Raw genomic sequence first — 24876 nt, 5'->3', positions numbered from 1 at the left:
TCACAATACTGGGAGAGGCCTGTTTGTTCCTCCACTCCCACTGCTGAAGTTTGGACAAAGTTTGAGAAACCCCAGGCACCTGCGGCTCTGACCGAAACCGGCGAGGAGCACAGGGAGCGCGTCCCCTCTTCCCAGTCTTCCGTCTCCAGATTCCAGACCTTTTTGACCCGCGATGTGAACGTCCGGCTGCCGCGCCCCCCAAATAAGAGCTATTCTGGGGCGGGGGGACCTGGGTCTTTACCGACGCTTCGCCAAGGTGTGCGTCCGCGGCCCGGGGGCGGGCGGCCCCTCTTCCCTGCAGGCGGCTGCCGCCGGGCCCGAGCCCCACCGAAGCGAGGCCAGAGGCCGGCTCCGGTACGCGTGATCACAGCTCCGCGTCCCACCGCGCAGCCCGCGCCCCGCCGGAAGGGGGCGGGGCCTCGGGCCGGCGCGGCGAGGCCGGCCGCGGCGTGGGGTGGGGGGGGTGCTCCTCAGGGGCCCGGCCCGCAGCCGCGCGTTTCCGGCGCGCTCCCCCGCGTCCTGCGTCCTGTGGTCTCGTCCGCCCCCGCTGCCATATTGGATTGTGCGGCCGCCACCGCCGCCGCTGCTGCCGCCGAAGAAGGTTTGGAGGAGGAGTTGGGAGTTTAGCGCAGTCGCCAGAGAACGAAGACAACGGCCATCCGGCCGGAGCCTAGCCGGGCGGGAGCCGGGAGCTTCCCTTTCCCTGCGCGGCCCGTGGTTGGCTCCTCCTTCCCGTGGCCTCCTCCTCCCCGCGCCCGAGGAGCTGCGAGATGCTGCGCCTCTGATTCCCCTCCTCCTACCCCTGTCACCGAGAGGGGAAAGAGCGCTCGCCTACTCGCCGGAGACGGCCCTGGACTCGCAACCCCGCCAGCGAAACCATGAGCTCCGGCCAGCAGCAGCCGCCGCCACCGCGGAGGGTCACCAACGTGGGGTCCTTGCTGCTCACCCCGCAGGAGAATGAGTCTCTCTTCACCTTCCTCGGCAAGAAATGTGTGGTCAGTGGCCGAGACCCGCGTCTCCATCCCCTCCCCGACGTTACCTCACGGGCCCGGGAAGTGGGAGTGGGGAAGAAGGCGGGAGCGGCGCGGGGAGGGTCCGGCTGCCGGCCAGGCCTCCAGCCGGCCGGCTCCCTGGGTACGGGCTCTGCGGGCCGGGGCCGCCGGACGCCGCCTCCCGAAGCTGCCCGGGAGCACGGAAAGTGTCACCTCCGCAGGCCTGTCCTGGAACCCTGCCTGGCCGGGCCCGGGTCTGCGCCCTTGCTGCTGGTTCAAACTTTGCTCTCAGGCCACAAGGGGATTTTATTCTTGCACGAGCTGCTCGATCTTAAAAACCGGGCCTCTGTACTGGCCCTCGCTTCACCTCCTACTGCTTGATTTGGGGGTACCTTCTTTCACAATGGCTGAGGTTCAGGAGTGGGTAGGTCAAGGAATGAAGCCCAGATATGAATGAAGAGGACCAGATTGGGGTATTTGATCCCCCTTTAGGATCCCAGGAGGGAATGAAGTCGAGTGCATCGGTTCAGAATGAGGGCAGGAAATGCTACTGATCCCCATTTGCAGAGAACCAGCGTTTATTTCTCCAGCAATCTCGCCCAGGCCTGGTTTCTGCTCTCCTCCCCACTGACTTTTTTTTTTTTTTTTTTTTTTTCCTCCATTGGTGGGAGGAGGTGCTGCTCTCCCCACAACCATGCGCAGGGGAACCGCAATCTCTAGTAGTTCTGGGCCTTTGGGGGCCTGAGAGTGATTCTTAGGTTGGTGCTGTGCGGCCTGTTCCAACCCCAGATGGCCGGTTGGGAGCAAGCAGTTCTGCTGTGGGAAGGGGAATGTGTGTTGTTGACGGAAGCATTCATTACATTGGCTGCTGGCACTTCTGGGGGTGGGGAGGTTCTGCTCTGTGGTGTAGGCCTTGTCAGGCTGCATCTTACTGCGGTGGCTGGTTTGAACTGTGGTTGAGTTTGTTCAAACGCTGTTTGGGTCCCTTTCTCCCCTCCTTGGCGTGTTAGCACCTGCACTGTCTGTGCCGCGGCGACTCAGGAAACCCCTACTGAAATGTCCACAGAGCAGTACCATTTTACAACTTTTCTTAGTAGTGTTAAGCTAGGCTAAGTCTGCTTGTTTAAGAAGTTAAGATTAGACAGTTTCTGGAAAGTTACCGTATGGGTTAATTGTTAACTTTATAGGAGTCAACCTTTTGTATCCTCTTGGAGATTGAATCATTACATTTAATTCAGATGTGTTTCATATTTTGCTGATTAGAAGAATGAAATAAGAAGACTGGTTTAAAATCAATATTTTGGGAAACGACTTTAAGGATAATCAAGTCCCCCCACACACACACCCACTGCTTTTAAACAAATGAGAAAACAGCCAGTGAACCCCAAGTCACACAGCAGTTTAGTAATGTAACCAGAACTAGAAAATCTGGACTCCTGATGCCTAGTTTGTTGTACTTTCCACTACATCATGTTGTTTTAGAAGGGTATTTCTCTTAATTTGTTATTGATTTATTTCAAAAAGTCGTGCAGAAGGAATAATCACTTCTTTTTTTTCCATCAGAACTTGATACAATTGGAGTGTGAGATTCTTAAAAGCAGCACTAACTTTTGTATATTTTCAGTTTAGGAAAATCTCCAGCTCTTTAAATGTTACATTATCTGCAAATGAAAAAAAATTAAAATTTCACTGGTTTATTTTTATTTGCTATGTAATCTGTGTCAGAAAGGAAGTAGTTGTATTATGTTTTACATACCAGACACATTAACTTTAGGCAGGAAGGACATTACATTTAAACACGAGTGCACTGACTAATTGCTCTGTGCTTACCTGTAATGTTTACTGGTTTCAAAAAAAAGATGTGGAAGAATACTGTCATTGAGATAGTTTTGCTTTCTGGTTAGCATAAGTGGATTGCAGAATGAGCCATCAGTATTCATTGCTCAATATCTTTATGCCATCTATTATTCATCACCTTTACCTTTTGAATTTGTCATTTAAAACCACACTCTAGTGGTATGAAATTATTGTGAAGATTAACTTTTAATATTTGAAGTCTCCAGTTACTTGAGTAAAGTAAGACTATTTTAATTTTTTGAACGATCTTTTTTTTCTTCTTTGCTGACTGGCAGTTTTTTTTTTTTTAGCTTAAAATAATAGTGAAATAGGTTATATCATTTAAAAAAAAAATCAGCAATAACGTTTACAAGTCAGACCAGATTTCTTAAGGAAGAAGTGTATTCAGAGCCATATCTAAGCGTTCAAGGAATGAAACATAAGTAGTTATATAGTCCCAGTTCTGGAGGAGCTGCATTCCTTCTTTGACTCAACAAATATATATTGAGTAACTAAATGTTGAGGTCAAAATCAGGGGAGATGCCTGCCCTCAAAGAGCTTCACTGTCTCAAAAGGGAAACAAGTAAGTAAACTGATGAGTAAGTCAGTACTTCAGAATGATGTGTAAGATGCTGCATGTCACAGTGCAGAATGTCTTGGCTTGTAGTCAGCACATCAGAGTTCAAACTCATTTGGTCACTTAGGACAAGTTTTGTTCTTGTTTTTTTCTTTTCTTTTTCTTTCTTTTTTCTTTTTTTTTTTTTTTTTACTTCTTGTGATAGAATTGATTTTCTCATTTCTAAAATAGGGATACTGTCTGATGGGATGATTTTATGGATTAGGAGGACCATATGTAAATATAAGGATGGTGGTTTTTTTTTTTTTTTTTTTTTTTTTTTTTAAGTTTAGGAGTTAAAAGAGGATGAATTATATTTTTTAGGTTGGGTGATACCTGACTATTTAAGATTAGTATATGCTCCCAGGTTGATGAGAGAAATGAGACATCTTGGAAAGTTGGAGGCCTACTAGTAGTTTGTTACGGAGCAAGGAGGATTTCTGTTTGGTTCTCAAATTTAGGTATGCATTAGAAACATTGTAGAGTTTACAAATATTGCTAGCTGGCATTCCTAGATAATATTCAGTGAGTCTGAAGTGGAACTTGGGCATTTCTATTTCTAGCAGGCTTAACAGGAGACTTTAACATATATGAAATTTACTGTTTTCTGATAGGATAATCCTGAAACACATTTGAAATGTTTGTTTCCCTTTACTCTTGGGTGTGTATTTTGTGAGTTAAGTTTAAATTTTAAAAAAAAGATTTTTTTGTTTTGTTTTGTCTTGTTTGTTTTAGTATAGACTATCTCTAATAAGGTATTTCATAGATGTAAGAGAGAGATACAGTTGATGAAGTTTTGTACTGGTTAGTACACAAGATCAGGTATGACTGTTAGAAAGTTGGGGGGAAAGTTGAAGGTGCTATAGAAGGTCGATTGACGGTTGTAAGAGTGGAGACAAAGGAGATCAGGTAAGTATTTAACAGTAGTGTACATGAGATTTGAGGGCCTAAATTAAGGCACTGCTGGTAGGAATTCCAGGGCAATTAAAAAGTCTTTTAGTAGGATTTCATTCCACTTAGATTTAGTGGGTGAGGGAAGAGAATTAGGTTAAAGTCAGGTATAACCACCAGCAGAAAAAGTATGCAGACACATGCATACTTAACTAAGTGGAAATATGCCTTGTATTAGACTCCATGTTGGTGATTGGTTTGATGGAAGAGGTGAATCTTAAATCTATTTTGCCACAGTTTTAAAGAACAGATTTTGTGAAAGATGAGGTTTCACTTAAAGTTATGTATAATAAGTCAGTATATGTTAAGTATTTTTACTTAAGTAGTTCTGATGCAGTTCATTAGCTGGGGTATTTTCTTAGAACAATTAAGAGTTTAAAAACAAGATTATCAAAAAACCCATCAAGATTATCAGCTCTTGGGGTACCTGGCTGGCTCAGTGGGTTAAGCCTCTGCCTTCTGCTCAGGTCCTGGGATGGACTCTACCTCAGGCTTCCTGCTCAGCAGGGGACCTCCTGCTCCCTCTCCTCCCCATTTGTGCTCTCACACTATCTCTGTGCAAGATATTATTATTAAATAAATAAAATCTGTAAAAAAAAAAAAAAGGCTGACAGGTCTTATTTTGTTGTTAGTTCTGTTGTACTGTGATTTAACTTACTTTCTGTAGAGTATATGCCATCTTGCCAAGTGAGGTTTAGTATATGTAGTCCTGAAAAAGAAATTCAGGATTGGGAAAAGTAAAATCTTACACTAGCTCTCTACAACCATCTTTGGGTTGAGGTTAGTAATATTGACTGCTGCTTATTTCTACCATGCTGACCTGGTTTATTACAAGATTTAGTGGTGTTTAAGGAGCCATTTTTATTAACCATCTTTAATTTTCATTTCTTTTGATTCCTCAGTACTTGTTTTAACTTGCTTATATTCTTTTGTTAGTTTTTTGGTTTGTTTTCTCACCCTGTATGTAATTTTGGGAGATTAGACCTTATGCCTATGTAGTTTTCTATAATTTTTATGACATCTAGTGTACAGATCACTGACCACTTATTAATTAATTATACTTGCTAACTCTTTTATTCCTTAGGAGCTCATTTAGTATTTCTCATTGCTCAGTCAGGTTGTTAAAGTCTTCAGTTTCTGATGCAGGTTGTATTTGTACTTAAATCTTCTTCTATTAGAACAAATGGTTGGGCGTCTGGGTGGCTCAGTGAGTTAAGCCTCTGCCTTTGGCTCAGGTCATGATCTCAGGGTCCTGGGATTGAGTCCCACATCAGGCTCTCTGCTTGGCAGGGAGCCCGCTTCCTCCTCTCTCTCTCTGTCTGCCTCTCTGCTTACTTGTGATCTGTCAAATAAATAAATAAAATCTTAAAAAAAAAAAACACAAAACCCAGAATGGTTTAAGTCAGATGCTGAATACAGGTGGTAATAGTAGCTATCCCAATAGTTACTTTCTGTTTTAAATTCTACAATAGGTTTATAGGAAGAGGTGCCTAGTAGGGTCATTGTTTTGATGAAGGCCTGAATTAAGGCAGCACTGGTGGGAAGTTAGGGCTGAGAATATATTTCACCTTGAGTTTTGGAAGAGAAAGAAGGTTAATACTTACGGGATTTGGAATATACGAGGCAGAGAAGGCAACCTTGTCTAGTATGGAGGGAAAAGGTGATTATAAAAGTGTGTGTCATATGGGATAAACTATAAGTATAGGAGGAGATTTAGAAGAATCTAGCAGATTTGGGTTATAAATCCTATTTCTTATAATTCTTAGCTTATTGTCAAATTTCTTAGCCAATATGAGCCTTAATGTCTATCTAGATTTGTAAAATGGGCTTACTCAAGGATTTCAGAAAATAATGCTATAATGTATGTATAGCACTTGGAGTACCTGCCACTTCTAAAGTGTTCTGGTTGTTTGGGGAAGCATGTGAAAGAAGGTAAAGAAGAGTTTAAAAAAGTTTTTGTTTAAGTGTGAGATTCAGCAGTTATAGTGAACTGACTTGGTCATTTTATTTTATTTTATTTCTATTATTTATTTATTTTAATACTATTTTAAAATATTTTTATTTATGTTTTGACAGAGAGACAGCGAGAGAGGGAACACAAGTAGGGGGAACGGAAGAGGGAGACACAGGCTTCCTGCTGAGAGCAGGGAGCCCAATGTAGGGCTCTATCCCAGGACCCTGGGATCATGACGTGAGCTGAAGGTGGACAGTTAACCACTGAGCCACCCAGGCACACTTGGCTTGGTCATTTTATTTATTTTATTTTATTTTATTTATTTATTTGAGAGAGAGACAGTGAGAGAGGACATGAGAGGTGAGAAGGTCAGAGGGAGAAGCAGACTCCCCATGGAGCTGGGAGCCGCATGCGGGACTCGATCCCGAGACTCCAGGACGGTGACCTGAGCCGAAGGCAGTTGCTCAACCAACTGAGCCACCCAGGCGCCCATTGGCTTGGTCATTTTAAAGAAACTAATTCAAAGTTGAGGTATAAAAGAGCGGATAGAGGTTATTAATTGAAAGTTGATCTGTCTGGGAGTTTATAGAACCCAGGATAGAGGTCACTTTCACTAAAGGTTTTGGAAGCAAAGCAAGTTCATACATTCTTGTCCACTGTAATATATATTGTTAACTGTAACTGTGACTCTCAGTGGTGTATGAGTGAACAGTCTAGTACTTTTAAGTGGTTATGTATTAGTAATTAGAAGACATTTTGTGTATTTAACTCTTCATAAATACATGTAAGAGAAATATATCCTGTTTTTATTTGTTACATCTATCGTATCTCTATCAGCATTCTTAATAGTGGAGGATTAATAACTATAATATCAATATAGGAGAGTGAAATTAATTAGACTATTAGTTTCACTTTGGAGTTAATGTTTTGTGGAGGAATTATGACCCTTTTTTAAAGAGACCAAATAATTGCGTTTAGAATACTATTGAAGAGGGAAATCTAGAAAAGCCACCTTTAGAAAATGGAATCAAATGAAAGATTTGAAGTGACTTAATAGTTCAATTACTGTGGGTTTCTGTTAGTTTCCTTGGTTTCTCAGTTACCTTGGCCCCTTGGTTCCTCTGCCATAGTGATTTTTTAAACTTATTTTTAACTTGATCTGAACATTACTATAGAAACCTGTCTTTGTGAAAGGGGTGCTCTTTGAACACCAAATAAACTCAAACAAAAGGGAAATATGAGAGATACCTAGGAATATAAAATGCTATTAAAAATGATATGCGATCAAAATTATCATAAGCTAAACATACAGTAGTCTTTGGACAATGAAATGTTTTTCAAGTTTCATTTTCAAGTTAAATTTTATATTAGATTTGGAGAAGCTAAATCTAGTATTTTTAATTATTAAGATAGAGGTGAAATTGTTTATTTGTCATGTCTTTGGTTCCAGAATAAAAAAATTTTAAGAGATATTGTTCCTCCACTGTGATGAATACTTCTGTTGCCGTAAAATATTAGAGGATCCTTAAATACCTAAGAAATTTTCATTATAGTGAAGGAGTTGATTGGTTTGTATGTAATTCATAAAGCTAGTTAGAAACCCAGATGATTTCCTCTCTTTTTATTAATGAAATGTCATCATGATCAAGTACCGAGGACTTACTGAGAACATAACATCCTCTCAGTATCTTAGAATACATGAAAGGAGTGAGGAAGATTCAGTCCTTATTCCTTAGCTGGGGAAGACAAAAATCATGCACAAAAAGATACGTTTTACAAGCCAGCCCATACTAAAGATTTAAATAATAAAGAGGAAAGTTAGATTACCATGGGTTTTGGTACATCATTGTGGGGCTTAAACATGCGGACTTAAAATGTCCTCAAATTGTCAGGAACAAGGAAGCAACTCAGTTCAAGTTGAGGGAAATACGTAAGTTCAGACTATAACATTTGCAAGAGTATTAGGAAATATTAAATAGACTGGCTTGGCTAGAATGGTGTTTGCTTGAGAACACAATAAATGATAAGTTTGAAGGGTAAGTTGAGGCCAGATTTTGAAGGACCTTGACCTTCAGATGTTGAGCTTTAGTTCTTAAGTAGTATGAGGTCAAAAAGATCTTTGATTCAAAAAGTATCAAGCTGGAAGGATCTAGAGATGGGGAAAGCTAGAAATTACATTCGTAGTGGAAATAATTCAGTAATGGTTTAAAGTTTAGTAAACATTCTCATATTCATTATTTCAGCTGACCTGGCCTGGCTTAGGAACCTGAATTGTAGCAGCATCTGGAACAAAAGAAGGGTTATGATGTATAGTTAAATCCATGGTCTTTGTGCACATGGCAGACACCACCTACCACTCATAGCATTTTTTCCTACTATGTCCACATATGGTCTCTGAATACTTAGCATATCCCTACAGGTGGCTACTACCGATCAGTCCAGGTTTTGCAAAGATGAAATCTAGTTGCCGTGCCATGGCTGTGTAATAAAAATATTTTGAAGAAAAAAATGGCAATGTTTAGTTGGCTGTATGAATTCCAGATGACAACAGAAACTCCTGATAGTAATGGTTAGATAGTAGAGACTGTAGGAGTAGAGCTTTTGGATTCCTTTGCAGTGTTGATTATTGAGGCCTTGGGAGTGAATTCAGTCTATGAAGGTGTCAGTGCAGGTCAGGATCACAGAGGGAACTAGTCTAACCCATATTTGACTTGGCCAGTATTTGAGAAGGGTGGATTTCAGTGAGTAGTTGGAGGGAAAGATGTTCTCTTTAATTTATCTGAAAAATGGTATTATACATGCTGTTCTGAAACTTAATTTTTTCACTTATATTAATATATCTTTCATATATTTCCATCTTCATTTATATCTATTGCATAGTTTTTTTTTTTTTTTTATACATCCTCTGTTTTCTGAGTTTCTTGTAACTTACTGTAACTGTTGATAAGTGTATTAACTTTCTGGGGCTACCATAATGAAGTATCACAAACGAGGTAGCCTAAAAGGCAAATGTATTCTTGCTTACTTTGGAGGCTAGCAGTCAGAAATCAGGGTGTTTGCGGAGTTGGTTCCTTCTGGAGGCACTGAGAGAATTTGTCTCATCCTCTCTCTTAGCTTCTGGCATTGCTGGCAATCCTTGATGTTCCTTGGCTTAGAGATTCATGACTCTAATCTCTACCTATGTAATCACATGGTGTTCTCTACCTGTCTGTGTTTTCTCTTATAAGGATACCAGTCATTGGATTAATGTCAGCCCTAATGACCTCATTTTAACGTTGTTACACTTTGCAAAGCCGCACTTTGAAAGTAAGGTCCATTTGTAGATACAGGTATTAGAACTTCAATATATCTTTTAAGGAGACATAATTCAGTCCTGGACGTTAGGTATTTTTTACTTTCCAAGTTTTTGCCTTTAGAAAAAGTGCTATAGGGACACCTAGGTGGCTCAGATAAGCGTCTGCCTTCAGCTCAGGTTATGAGCCCAGCCAGGGCCCCGGGATCAGTCCCACATCAGGCTCCCTCTTTCTCTGCCTGCTGCTCCCCTTGCTTGTGCTCTCTCCTTGTCAGATGAATAAATAAAATCTTTAGAAAGTGTACTGAGCGCCGGGGTGGCTCAGTTGGTTAAGCTACTGCCTTTGGCTCAAGGTCATGGTTCTGGAGTCCCAGGATTGAGTCCCCATCCATGCTCCCTGCTCAGCCTCTGAGAAGTCTCTGATTGACCCTCTGACCCTTCCCTTCTTGTTCTCTCTCTCTCTCACTCTCATTCTCTCTTTTTCAAATAAAATAAGTAAAGTAAAATAAATAAAATAATTATATATATTTTAATACATACCGCTGGATTGTCTTCCAAAGCAGTTGTTTCTGAACTCCATATATTCTTACCAATATTAGTATTTCAAAATCATTTCCATCTTGACAGTTATACTGGCCAAAAAAAAAAAAAAATCGTATTTGATTTGTAGTTTTTAGTGAAGTTAAATATTTTTTCATGTCTGGTTATTGATACTTCTGTGAATTATTCTTGTCTTTAGACCAGTTTTTCTATTGGGCTTTTTTCCCCCCGTAGTTATTTGAAGAACTCTTTAGGGATAGTTACTGTATATTACAGGTGTTTTTTTTTTTCTTTTTTTTTCTTTTTTTTTTTTTTTTTGCAATTTGTCATTTATCTTTAGCAGAAGTATACTTGGTATTTCTGTTCACTGCATGGGATTTGAAGTTTTGTATAGTTAGATATAATAATCTTTTCTATTATTCCAAGCTTTCACTTAATACTGCCCTAGCTTAGAATTGCAAAAATATTTTCTCAATTTTCTTACCTTTGTGGTTATATTTTGAACATTTTATCTTCGATCTTTCTGGAAATAACTTTGGAAAATGAGTATAGAAGAAATCCAGCTTTATATTTTTACAAATGGCTAGTTGTCCCAATACCATTTATTGAACAGTTTTTTCTTTCATCTATTTGAAATGCAACCTTTATTATTTACTAAATTTCCAGATGTACTTACATGTATTTTTGCATTCTCTTCTATTTATTTATTTCTTTGCCTGTTAGAGAAATTTTAATGAATGTAACTTTATAATGATGGTAGAGTTTGATTATCATTAAGCCCCTCATTACTCTCCTTTTCAGTATCTTCTGGCTATTTTTATGTGCCTATGCTTTGTATTTTTTTAAGACTTACCTACCATCTCTGTCCCCCAGAAAATATTTGCTTTGATTTGGAATAGCATTGAATTTGTAGATTAAGTTAGGAAGAATTGACATATTATGGCTTCCCATTGGAAAACAAGTCTTTTATTTACTATTTAGTTCTTAATTCATTCTGTAGTTTTATGATTTTCTTATCATATGTATTAGCCATTTAAAGTTGTTTTAGAGTGTAAAAGTAATGTCCACTTATACTCATTGTTTAAAACATACACATACACAGTGCACTATACAGCATTAAAAGTTAAAATACTCTTTTACCCCTCTAAGCCTCCAGTACAGTTAGGCTTCATATAACACTCTCCTTAATGGTTTAATGTGACTGTTGCCCTTTTTTTTTTCACTTTTATGTGCATTCAGTGCTATAAATTCTCTCTAAGTGCTGTTTTTGCTTCATGCCACAAATTTTGCTAAGTTATATTTTCATTTAACTCCACATTATTTTTTAAATTTCTCAAGACTTGGAGCACCTGGATGCCTCAGTTGTTTAAGCATCTGCCTTTGGCTCAGGTCGTGGTCCCAGGGTTGGGATTGAGCCCTGTGTAGGCCTCCTTGCTCAGTGGGGAGTCTGCTTCTCCCTCTCCCTCTGCCCCTTTCCACCATTTGTGTGCACGCTCGCTCTCTCTCCCCACTCTCTCACTTTCAAACAAATAAGTAAATAATTTTTAAAAATTAATTTCTCAAAACCCTTTTAAATCCTGTGTTATATAGCAATATGTTTAACTCCAAATATTTTGAAAATTTCTTTTATTGATTTCCACATTGTTGTCTGCTTTGCATGATTTGTTATTTTATTTTTTAATTTTTATTTTTAAAAAGATTTTATTTACTATTGAAAGAGAGAGATCCTGATTGGAGTGGGGGGGGGAGCAGGGAGGGAGAAGCAGACTCCCTGCTTAGCAGGGAGCCATACATGGGGCTCAGCCCCAGAACCTGGGGATCATGGCCTGAGCCAAAGGCAGATGCTTAACTGACTGAGCCACCCAGGTACTCCTCTCTTCTTTTAAATTTAAGTTGTGTTTTATGGCCCAGAATTGTCTCTCACTCGGTGATTATTCCATGTGGACCTGAGAGAGATGTATATTTTGCTGTTGAATGAAGTATTCTATAAATGTGAACTAGATCCAGCTTACCAACGAATAATAGTGTTGAGTCCTCACTGATTTTCTGCCAATTAGATCTGTCAGTTATTGCTTGAATACTGCTGGAGTCTCCAGCTTAAATAGTGGATTCATCTGTTTTTTCTTGCAGTTCTGTCAGCTTTTGCCTCATGTATTTTAATGCTCTGTTGTTAAATGCAGACTATTAAATATTGTTATATCTTCCTGAGAATTGGTCTCCTTATCATTATGTAATGTCCCTCTTTATTCCTGACAATCTTCCTTGCTCTAAAGCATGCTTTTTTTTTTTTTTCCTTCCAATTTGTCAGAGAAAGAGAGTACAAGCAGGGGAGCACCAGGCAGAGGGAGAGGAAGAAGCAGGTTTCCTGCTGAGCAAGGAGCCCGATGTAGGACTCTATCCTCATGACCTGAGTGGGAGGCAGATGCTTAACTGACTGAGCCACCCAAGTGTCCCACTCTAAAGTATGCTTTGCCCAAAATTAATATAGCTACTCCAGCTTTCTTTCATGTAGTGTTGGCATAGAATATTTTTCTCTTTGCTTTTAATTATCTGTCTTTATAATTAAATTTTTTATTTTTATTTATTTATTTTTTGGGTAAACAACATACACTTGGCTCTCCTTTTTAATCCACTCTGACAGTCACTCCCTTTTAATTAGTATATTTAGACCACTTACATTTAAAGTGATTACTGATATAATTGGATTAAGGTCTACTATATTGTTTTTTTCTATTTGTTGCCCTTGTTCAGTGTTTCATTTTTTCTTCTTCTGCTCTTTTTCTGCTTTGTCTTTTTTAGAGATATTTATTTATTTATTTTAAAGAGAGAGGGAGCATGTGCACATGCTCCCTCTCTCTGGAGTGCCAGATTGTGCCCTGAGCTGAAACCAGGAGTTGGAGGCTTAACTGACTGAGCTACCCAGGTGCCCCAAGCTTTTGGTTTTAATTGAGCATTTTATATGATTCCATTTTAATTCCTCTCAACATATCAATTGTATTTCTTAAAAAAATTTTTTTAGTGGCTCCCCTACATCCTGCAGTATACATTTATAGTCAGTCTAAGTCTAATATCAAGTAACAGTATTGCCTCATGGCTAGTGTAAGTACCTTATGACAGAGTACTCCCAGTTCTTCCATGTCATCCCTTATAACATTGCTTTCATTCATTTTGCTGATCTATAAACCATAATCACTAAATACATTGGTGCTGTTATGTGTTAGAGCAGTTAAAAATAAGAAAAAAGATTTTATTTAACCTTCATTTATTCTTTCTCTAACCCTTTCTTCTTACAAGTATATTCATGTTTCTGACATTTCATTTACTTCCCTCTAACGAATTTTTAGTACTTATTGTAGGTAGGCTTCTTGTCTAGTGGGAACAAATTGAATTTGTTTGTCTTAACAAGTACTTAACCACTTTTGAGGCTAATTTTGCTGTATACAGAATTGTAGATTGGTGGGTTTTTCTTTTAGCACTTTAAATATCTTACGCCACTCTCTTGTTTGTATGGCTTTTGAGACATTTGATGCAGTTCTTACTTCTGATAGGAGGAGAAATTCCTCTGGTAGGAATTCTTAGGTTTACTTAAATACTGAATGAATCCTTAATTTTTCAAGCCTGTTTTGATGCATCTAATGATTATGATCTTTTTCTTATTTTTTAGGAGAACTCAGAGAATTTTCTGAAGCAGAAGTTATTTTAATTCTTTATTCGATTAAACATACTGTGCATAATTTTAATGTCACATTAAAAGACCTTGAAATAATGTTCATAGTATATAGCTAAGCAGTTAATATGTACTGAATTTAACTATCAGGAATTTACTGTTTAGGACATGTAGAAATCAGGGAACTGGTTTTATGTATACACCTACTTCTATACTGAAAGACTGCTAGTGCTACATTTTTAATTTTTGTATTGTACCTTTCTTCCATGAGCTCAGACCAACCTGTTCATTTCTAAAAACAGAATTTTCCCACAGAATACTAGGAAACAGTATGAATAACTCAAAAAATTATGTAATATTCAGGTGTGAGACTTTGGGAAAAGGTCTCTGATAGCAGTCAAGTGACTGATTATTTAAAAAATGACTTCTCCTTTCCATTAAAAATATAGTGTTTATTATAGAGATTAAGACCTTCACTGTCTGATAATGTACCTGGTAGCCACTAACCACATGTGACTGTTGAGCACTTGAAGTATTATTAGTTCAAATTGATATGTACAGTAACTATGGTATACACCCTGGATTTCTAAGACTAAAACTAAGACTTAGTACAAAAAAGAATGCAAAATATTTCACTAAGATTTTAATATTGAGATGCCTGGCTAGCTCAGTCAGAAGAGTATGTGATTTTTGATTTCGGGGTTGTGAGTTTGAGCCCCATGTTGGGTATAGAGTTGCTTAAATAAATAAACTTTTTTTTTTTTTTTTAAGATTTTATTTATTCATTGGACAGAGAGCACAAGCAGGGGGAGTGGCAGGCAGAGGTAGAGAGAAAAGCAGACTCCCTGCTGAGCAGAGAGCTTGATGTGGGGCTTGATCCCAGGACTCTGAGATCATGACCTGGGCTGAAGGCAGACACTTAATCCACTGAGCCACCCAGGCATCCCTTAAATAAATAAACTTAAAAAAAAAAAAAAAGATTTTAATATTGATTACATGCTGAAATGACAGTTTAAGAAATATTTTCAGTTAAATTTATTAAAATTTATTTTATCTACTCTTTATTTACATACTGGCTACTTGAAAATTTGAAATTGCTTATGTGATTCACTTACTCTGTCTACTGGGGAGTGCATACTTAAGCAGTTCACTGGGTAGTAATCATAAAAATGGAAAATTATCTATAAACCCCATCACCCAGAAAAAGCTCTTATTAATATTTTTGTATATATCCTTCTAGGTTTTGTTTTTCATGAATTACTGGATAATAAATAAAAAGGTGTACTTACTCTCAGCAAACACCCCAAGACAAATATAGATACTAATTTTTTATTAACATTGTTTCATGTTAGTAAGTATACTGTTTTCAGTGGAAGGGACACATCAAAGAAGATTGACCAACTTCCTAGAATAGATAGTTAATTTTCTCTTTTCTTTTTTCTTTTTATTTCTGCTAGTATTCTCCCTAATATTTGTGTGTATACATATATTCCATCTGTCTTGATCTGTTGTTTTACTGTGATAATTTCAAAGAAATAGAGTTGCTTAAAGGGATAAGTATACTTAAAATTTGACTTTATATTGCCAAATTATGCTGTCCTTGTCCCTTTTATTATGATAATCTAGTGTATTCTTTGTAGTTCTTGAAAGTGCCCAATTGCTATGTAAGCCTACCTATGGGGCCATTAATACTAAGTAACATTAAACAAATATAAATAGCAATAGTTTTTTAAATTTAATTCCATAAAAATGTTCTGATTTCTTAAATGTGATTTTCCTGAGTCCTGGAAATGATTTTTCTTAAGTATTAGAGATTTTTCAATTTTAAAGTGATAGTGAATGAATCGACAGTAAAGTATGGAAAGAGTCCAAATATCTTTAAGCTGGATTTAAATGGATAAAGAAGAAATGGTATATAGATATACAATGGAACGTTACTCAGCTATCCAAAAAGAATGAAATCATGCCATTTGTAATGACATGGATGAAACTAGAGTATATTATGCTAAGCGAAGTAAGAGAAAGACAAATATCATATGATTTCACTCATGTTGAATTTCAGAAATAAAGCAGATGAACATAGGGGAAGGAAAGGAAAAATTAAAATAAGGTAAAAGTAGAGAGGGACCAAACCATAAGAGACTCTCAACTATAGAGAACAAACTGAGGGTCAAGGGTAGGAGGTTGGGGAGATGGGGTAAATGGGTGAATGGGCATTAAGGTGGGCACTTGTCAGGAGCACTGGTGTTATATAATGGATCACTAGAGTCTATTCCTGAAACTAATACTACACTATATATTAATCAATTTGAATTTAATTAAAATCTTGGTGAAAGATCAAATAAAAATTTAAAAAGTGAATGAATGAGAAAATAAGTATAACAAAGTAGGATTTTATGGGTTTTTCTTGAATAAAGCAAGTAAGAAAGTTGTGTTAATATTTATTGTTACAACTTTCCCTTTTTGTCTAGTCACCTTGCAAACAACTTTGTGTCACACATAGAAGTAATTTGACAGTTTGTTTTTAAAACTCATCAGGGTAAGGTATTTTTCACTTTTAAAACAATTGAGGTATAATTTACATAACAATAAAACAGATTTATATACCTAAATACTAAAATTGATGAATTTTGACATGTGATACACTTGTGTAACAAGCACCCCCCTAAAAAAACAAAGATTAAGAATATCTCTTTAAGGGGCACCTGTGTGGCTCAGTGGGTTAAAGCCTCTGCCTTCAGCTCAGGTCATGCATGATCTCAGGGTCCTGGGAAGGAGCTCTGCATCCCTGCAAAGTCTCTGCTCAGCGGGGAGCCTGCTTCCCCTTCTCTCTCTGCCTGCCTCTCTGCCTACTTGTGATCTCTGTCAAATAAATAAATAAAATCTTTAAAAAAAAATAAAAGAGTATCTCTTAATACCTTATAAAGTTTCTGTGTCTCTGTCCAACCAGTTACTTTCTAATTCTTACCACCCCTTCACCACTATCCCTAGCAAATCACTTTTTGATTTCTGTCACAATGGCTTAGGTTTTGTCTGTTTGACTTCTTTCACACAGCATGTTTTTGAGATTCATTTGTGTTATTGCGTAGGTATTTGTTTTTATTGGTCGGTGGTGTTCCATTGAGGAATATATCATAGTTTACTTATGCATTCTCCTATAGATGGATATTTAAGTTATTTCCCATTTGGGACAGTTAAAAGGTTTCTGTGAATGTTCTTGTACAAATTTTTTATGTCACGCATGTTTTTATTTCTTTGTGGTACATATCTAGGAGAAGAATCACATTGTTGTAGGAAGATGTATATTTTTATAACAGTCTTTCAGATAGTTCTCTAAGTGGCTAGTGCCATTTTACACTTTGACCAACAGTATATGGAACTTCTAATTATTCCCCGTCTTTGTCAACACTTGGTATGGTCAGTCTTTTTGATTTTGGCCATCCTAGTTGGTGTGAAATAGCGTCTCAGCATGTTTTTTATTTGCATTTCCCTGACAGTTAATGATGTTGAGTAACTTTCATGTATTTATTGTTCATTTATGTATCTTTGTTTTTTAATGTAGCTTTTCAACTCTTACTCATATATTTAGTGAGTTATCTGTTTATTAATGACTTAGGAGTGCTTTATATATTCTGGACACAAGGCCATTTATGTACCTCAAATATTTTCTGTGGTTTGCCTCGTTATTTTCTAAGTAATGTGTATTGATGGGTTGGGCTTTTTAGTTTTGATGAGGTAATTTACCTTTTTTTTTCTTTTCCGGAAAATGCTTTTTGTGTTCTAAGAAGTCTTTGCCTATGCCAAGGTTACAATGATAGTTAAATGCTTCTTCTAGAAGTTTTGTGGTTCTGACTTTTTATGTGTAGGTTTCATTTCTAATTTTTTCATCTCCAATTAATTATTGTATATGGAGTGCAGAATGGGTAGAATGCTATTTTTTTCTTTAGAGTTTTATTTTTTTTCAAATAGTTACTCATTTAATAATTATAAATCATAAAAAAGAATCATCATGACCAAGTGGGGTCATCAATGTACTGTACCTCATTAACAAAACAGAAAAAAGAATCCTATAGATCATCTCAATAGATACAGAAGAAACAGCTGACAAAATTGAATACTATTCATGATAAAAGTTCTCATGAAACTAAGCATAAACAGCAACCTCCTAAATTTGAAAAAGGACATCTGTGACAATATCATACTTTCCCGCACCAATATCAAAAACAAGGATAGAATGTCTTTTCTTACCACTAATATTCAAGATTGTATTAGAAATCTAAGCTAGGTAAATAAGGCAGGAATAATAAAAGGCATAAAGTTAGGGAGGAAAAAAAATAAAACTTCCATTATTTATAGAAGACATGGTTGTATGTATAAAAATATTACTGAATCTAAAAAATAATACAGAATCTATTAAAAAAAAGGCTACTGGAGCTAATAATTGAATTTAGTAGGTTTAACTGGTTTCAGGATGCAAGGTCAATGTACTACATACTTGTATATGTTAACAATTAGAAAATAAAAAAAATTTTTTTTTTTAAAGATTTTATTTATCTGTTTGACAGAGAGAGATCACAAGCAGGCAGAGAGGCAGACAGAGAGAGAGAGAAGGAAGCAGGCTCCCGGCTGAGCAGAGAGTCCGATGCGGGGCTCAATCCCAGGACCCTGGGATCATGACCTGAGCCGAGGGCAGTGGCTTAACCCACCGAGCCACCCAGGTGCCCCAGAAAATAAAAATGTTAAACAAGAACATTTACAATAGCATATAAAAAATATATAGAAATAAATGAATACTGAGATATGTTCATAGGTTGGAAAACTCAGTATTGTTACAAAACGCATTCTTCCCAAATTGATCAATAGATTTAACACAGTCCCAACCAAAATCCCAGAAGGAAAGAGTTGAAACACTTTTTAAAAAAAATTTAGATGGAAATTCAGAGGACCTAGAATAGCCAAAACAATCTTGAAAAAAGAAAAATGTTCGTCCAGCATACCTGACTTTTAAGATTTTGATAAAGCTACAATAATCAGATCATTGTACATTGACATTATGAATAAGGTTCCAAGTCAATTTAGTGATGATGGATAAGACTTGACACTCTCTTCTGTTAATGGAGGTTGGAATGGAAGCAAATTCCTGTGGTTTGTGAATATTAGAAAAGGGGATGCATTAATTGGGGTTTTCACCATGTCATACTGATGTTTATGACTAATGGAAATGCCAAGAACTGTTGCCATTCTTCTAAAAATAATATAAATACTACAGATTAGCAATTTCTACCTTCCTGAAAAAGTATTTAAAATAATTTTGATAATGTAGCGATAATATGATTCTAAGAAAGACACCCTTTCAATTTAGTTGAGCTAATGAATGAGTGCAAATGCATATAAAATACTGTGGAGAGGCAGTGCGTTTCTAGTATCAGAAATATTCAGGATGGGGACAGGCAGTCCCTGCTTAAGATAGGTTTATCATGTATGTAAAAGTTAGTGAAAATTCTTTTGAGATGTAGTACTTGGTTATTTATTTGGTGTGTCACTGACCTAAACCCATTTTATTTTTTTATTTTTATTTTTTTATATTATTTATTTATTTGAGAGAGAGCATGAGAGTAGAGAGGTCAGCAGGAGAAGCAGACAGATGTGGGACTCGATCCCGGGACTCCAGGATCATGACCTGAGCCGAAGGCAGTTGCTTAAACAACTGAGCCAGCCAGGCGCCCCCCCTAACCCGTTTTAGATGCCATCCTTAAACTGAGGGTGTGTAGCTGGCTCAGTTGTTTGACTGTCAGGCTCTTGATTCTGGCTCAGGTCATGATTTCAGGGTTCTGGGATCAAACTCCGTGTTGGGCTTTGCCACACAGTGCGAAGTCAGCTTATCCCTGTCCCTCTGCTGCCTCCCCAGCTCAAATGAGCACACTCGCTTACTCTCTCTTTCTCTCAAATAAATAAATAAAATCTTTAAAAAATATTTACTGTAACTGAGGTGCTTTTTCAGTTATAATTCTGATCCTAGTTTTGTAGTCTGTAGAGGTGTAAGGGTGTCTTTCACATTTTTGCAAGCTTAAGATTCTTCTGTTCTCCTTATTTTAATTGACCAATTTGCTAAAAACAGGAAATATTAGTCCTCTAGTTTCTAGTTTCTTTCTTTTTTAAAATTTTTTATTTTTTATAAGCATATATTTTTATCCCCAGGGGTACAGGAATTACTAGTTTCTATAAGCTAGTAGTAGAGCTTTAAAATGATCTGATTGGAAATAATCTGATAATAGCAGTGTCATAATAATTAACATTAAGTACAATGACCTGCAATTTTCTAAGTACTTTCTGTATTATTTTATTTAATTTTAATCACCCTATGATGAAGAAATTGTTCAGAGCACTTTACATGTATTAACTGATTTACTCTATAACACAAAATGAAGTTAGTAATATTATCCCCATTTTAGAGATCAAGAAGTGGATATGGAAGAGAAGTGCATAATCACCTAAAATCACTTAGCAAGTAAGTGGTGGGATCTACCCCAGAGTGTAAGCTTTAGTCCTCACGTTTTTCTTCCCTAGGACATCTCTGATTCTCTGCCCTCACCTTGTCCCCAGTGAGAATTCAAGGGTTGCTTTTCAGCCTTCCCAGAGCATGTGATTTCTGCTTTCATTTGGGTACATTACAGGTGGTACATATTTATTTGGTAGCATACTTTGTCATTTTTTAAAACATATCTCCCTAACTAGGTTATTAACTCATCAAAGACAGAGACCATCTCTTAATTGTTTTTCTATTTTCAGCATGTAATAAATATTAATTAAATTGTAATAAATTTCAGTTAAATTGAATTAATGTCCTGTTCAAACTTAGTCATTAAGTTAGCCAGACATTTTGTGAATAAATATGATTTTATTCTTTTTATTATGAATATTCCTTGTTTAATGATCCCAACTCTGTTCTACTCTTGATCTTATAAATTCTGTGTCTTACTTTAGAAAGTATTTATATAAAATCTCTTCGTTAGGTTTTTCCAGAGAAGTACTGTCCAATGAAACTTTTTTTTAGGGGCACCTGGGTGACTCAGTGGCTTAAGCTCTGCCTTCAGCTCAGGTCATGATCCTATGGGATTGAGCCTCACATTGGGCTCTCTGCTCAGCAGGAAGCCTTCTTCCCCCTCTCTCTCTGCCTGCCTCTCTGCCTACTTGTGATCTGTCTGTCAAATAAATAAATAAATAAATAAATAAATAACTCTTTTTAAAAAGTTTAAAAAAAAAGAAACTTTTTTTTTTTTTAAATATGGGCATATTCTGTACCATTTATTAAGTGGTTACCGATGGCTGCTGAGTGTTTGAAACGTGGCTAGAGTATGACCAAGGACCTGAGTTTTCAACTTGAAATAGCTACATGTGGCTATTGACCTCCTTATTAGTGCAGCTCAAAGAGCAGAAAGGAATCTGAACCTAATAGCACCCTTCCACCTTTTCTGCCTAGCCACCAGATAAGGCACTCACCTGGAGAGGTCAGTAACACTGTGAAATCTGTTTGGCTCAAAGTTAATTAGTTCCCAAATAACTTAGGCATTAAAAAAGTAAAACATTCACGTTATTAAATATTTACATGGGATCCAGGCCACCCATTCCATTTAGAGAGAAAATCATTAGCTTGTTGTTTTTGCCTTTATAGCAGCACTTAGGGTAATAGTAGAGAGTAGAATTATATAAAATCCTAACATTTTTCCCTGCCCCCAAAGTTTATGGTTTATTAATAGTAAAGATGTTTTAAAAGAAAAAACAACATGATCTTCCTTTTATTTTAATATAGTCTGCTCCTGACTCCTGGTAATGGAAGTCAAACATTTAGTTAGGCGTGTTGATTCAGTTTCAGTAATGTAACTGGAGTTAGAAATATTGGTTCATGCATTTTGAGTAAAAAATGCCTTTTGAAACTAGCAATATTGAGCTTTCCGAGGAAGTATATAAAACCTAGTTTTTTGTTTTGTTTTGTTTTAAAGATTTTTTTTTTCATTTATTCATTTGACAGAGATCACAGGTAGGCAGAGAGGCAGGCAGAGAGAGAGAGGACGAAGCAGGCTCCCCACTGAGCAGAGAGCCCGATGTGGGGCTCCATCCCAGGACCCCAAAATCATGACCTGAGCCGAAGGCAGAGGCTTTAACCCACTGAGCCATCCAGGCGCCCGAAAACCTAGTTTATTAAATAAATGATTTTTCAAATTATTGAGTAGATTATTATTAATGTTTTTTGCATTATAATTTTCAGTATGAAATTGTTAATAAATATAAAATTTTTAATTGAAGAATAATTGAAATACAACTTCGTATTAGTTTCAGCATACAGCATAGTAACTCAGTATTTATATATTGCAAAGGGATCACCATAGTAAGTCTGGTTACATAAAGTATAAATCTTAAAAACAACTTTAGGAAGGTTTTTGTCTTTCCTTTTTTTTCTTTTCTAATTCTTACTCACAATGTATGAGAGAGTCTCAAATGTTGAATTTAAAGTCTTTAGCTAGGTTGTATGTTGAATTTAAACTGTTCGTTTAGGGGCGCCTGGGTGGCTCAGTGGGTTAAGCCGCTGCCTTTGGCTCAGGTCATGATCTCAGGGTCCTGGGTTCAAGTCCCACATCGGGCTCTCTGCTCAGCAGGGAGCCTGCTTCCTCCTCTCTCTCTCTCTCTGCCTACTTGTGATCTCTCTCTGTCAAATAAATAAATAAAATCTTAAAAAAAAAAACCTGTTCGTTTACTCTCAGATTAACCTTCTCTTTGCATGTCTCTTTCCCCTACCTTGATTGTACATATGAAAGCCAAGCAAATTAAATGCATGTATGTATATAATATATAATGTGTACAAAAGTGCATGTATATATGTACATACACATATATGTATGTATATATAATATGTGCACGCATCCTTGTGACAATAAAAGTTGGGATAATCATGGTTGCTGCATATAGAATAACAAATAGGAAAAATAAAGCCAATTGAATTTTATTTATACTTGTTTCTCCTGAGTTCAGAAGACTTAGGGAAAGTTTGTGAAAGAAATCATAGACTTTGGCCTTCATTACAGTCATAGGCTATCTCTTTATCATAGCCAAAGTTTGCTTTTTTATTACTTTATGCCTTCAGACGCTATGTTATGTTAGTATAGTATGTTATTTTTAGCAGTATTCACTTTTAAGTTTTAAGGGGAAGGCTTTTTAAAAAGCTACTAGAAATTCTCCTGAATTATAGTTCTCAAAGATCTTTTTACCATCCCCAAACATACCCCATGATATGACTTGGACAGGTCTTTTTCTTTCTTTTTTGTATTTTCAAATCAGTATTTAGTTTTTTGAAAAGCTAAAAGAGTCACATGGTTTAAAATCAAAATCTGTGAAAGTAAAAGTTTATTTTCCACCTGATCTTGCATTTGCCTATCCTTTCTTCCCTTACAAAACACCTGCACGTACACAAAACAGCTAGCAACTGTGTCCCTTTCTAGTTTTACATGTACTGAGGCAAATATTGAATCTTGCTCCTGCTGTTGTGCACATATGGTAACATACTGTATCTTTCATTTTATAGCTTGCTTTCTTCTCATGTACCAATATTGCTTGAGAATTTTTGTCATTACTTACAGCCTCTTCATTTTTTTTTTTAAGCAGCTGTATAGTATCTCATTGTGTAACTGAATTTAATGAGTTGAGTGGTTATTTTTCTTGATGACCTAGAAAATTCCAGTTGCTTGAATAATTTTGAATAATATTAAGGTTCTGAATATCTGAATTAACAAATACAAGATTTGAAGTATTCCAGTGATTTTGATGGGAGGCTTTCTAAGTGTGTTATTCTTTTAGTATGGTTTAGTAAAATAGACCAAACACATTATTAAACTTATTTTAACTTCTGTATGATTAAATCAGGTCATCTGTGTGAACAGTTTGGGTTCCATATATTTTATTATGCTATGTTTCCTTGCTCCAAAGGAAATACATCATTATTGTAGGATACAAGTTGTCGTATCATGCTTTATCTTATGAATTTATTCATTTTGCCTATGGTTAAGACAACTTTTTCAGTGTTACTGCCAGTCAGTTATAGTTCTTCTTTCACAGTGTATATTATCTTTGTTTATGTAATTTCTCATTCTTGTTAATTATTACATACTTTTATCTCAGTATTTTGTAGATCTGTTACTGTTTTGTATAAGCAAGATTGTTTGAGTAATGCTTGCCTATATTTTCTGAGTATGTGCGCTCAATTGCAGAGGATTTATGGTAGATCTGCTGTCCAGTAGCACTCAACTAGACTTCTTTCAGAGAATTATTATTAGTACCTATGTATGCTTGTGGGAAAACTCTTGTATTAGCTACATCAGAGATCATCATTTTTCCTATTCCGTGTGTGTGTGTGTGTTTGTTTATTTATTTATGTTGAAGTATAGTTGACATACAATCTTAAATTAGTTTCAGGTGTGCAACATATATATGCTCACCACCAAAAGTGTAGTTACCATCTATTACCATACAACGTTTTTACAATATTATTGACTATATTCCCAATATTATTGACTATATTCCTTTTTAATGAGCTTTGTTTCTCAACATGTTTGCTTCTTACAGACTTTTAAATTCTGTATTTCATTTTACTCTCTAGCATTTCCTGTCCACTAAAAAAATGTTTAACCTGACCATTAGTGTAGTTTGAGAGGATTAATTACCTAAGCGGTCCACTGACTTTTGATGAGAATCTTCTTGGTAAGGCCCAGTGAAAGGAAAAACTGCTTATTACTTCTTCTGAGGTTTTTGTGCTTTGGTTTTTTTTTAAGATTTTATTTATTTATTTGATAGAGAGGGATTACAAGTAGGCAGAGAGGCGGGCAGAAAGAAAGGCAGGCAGAGAAGCAGGCTCCCCACCAAGCGGAGAGCCCAATGCAGGGCTCAATCCAGGACCCTGAGATTCAGCCCAGTGCGGGGCTCAATCCCAGGACTCTGAGATCATGACCTGAGCCAAAGGGAGAGGCTTAACCTACCAGG

The 24876-nt window shown here is 37.0% G+C and overlaps 1 protein-coding gene across 1 annotated transcript in view; it reads left to right on the top strand.

Annotated features, from left to right (window-relative positions):
- Positions 1–540: 540 nt before the first annotated feature.
- Positions 541–24876, top strand: part of WASL (WASP like actin nucleation promoting factor) — a 76237-nt gene continuing 51901 nt past the window's right edge. Inside the window, exon 1 of the mRNA XM_004741863.3 lies at positions 541–995. Within this exon, the coding sequence (XP_004741920.1) occupies positions 879–995 (117 nt within the window). The 5' untranslated portion in view covers positions 541–878. The remainder of the gene's footprint in view (positions 996–24876) is intronic.

Source organism: Mustela putorius, unplaced genomic scaffold (genome assembly GCF_011764305.1).
Source record: "Mustela putorius furo isolate JIRA1106 unplaced genomic scaffold, ASM1176430v1.1 tig00003845_pilon_pilon_pilon, whole genome shotgun sequence".
Classification (NCBI taxonomy): Eukaryota; Metazoa; Chordata; class Mammalia; order Carnivora; family Mustelidae; genus Mustela; species Mustela putorius.
The sequence above is the reverse complement of the archived record's forward strand: the minus strand, read 5'-3'. Positions and strand labels throughout refer to the sequence as shown.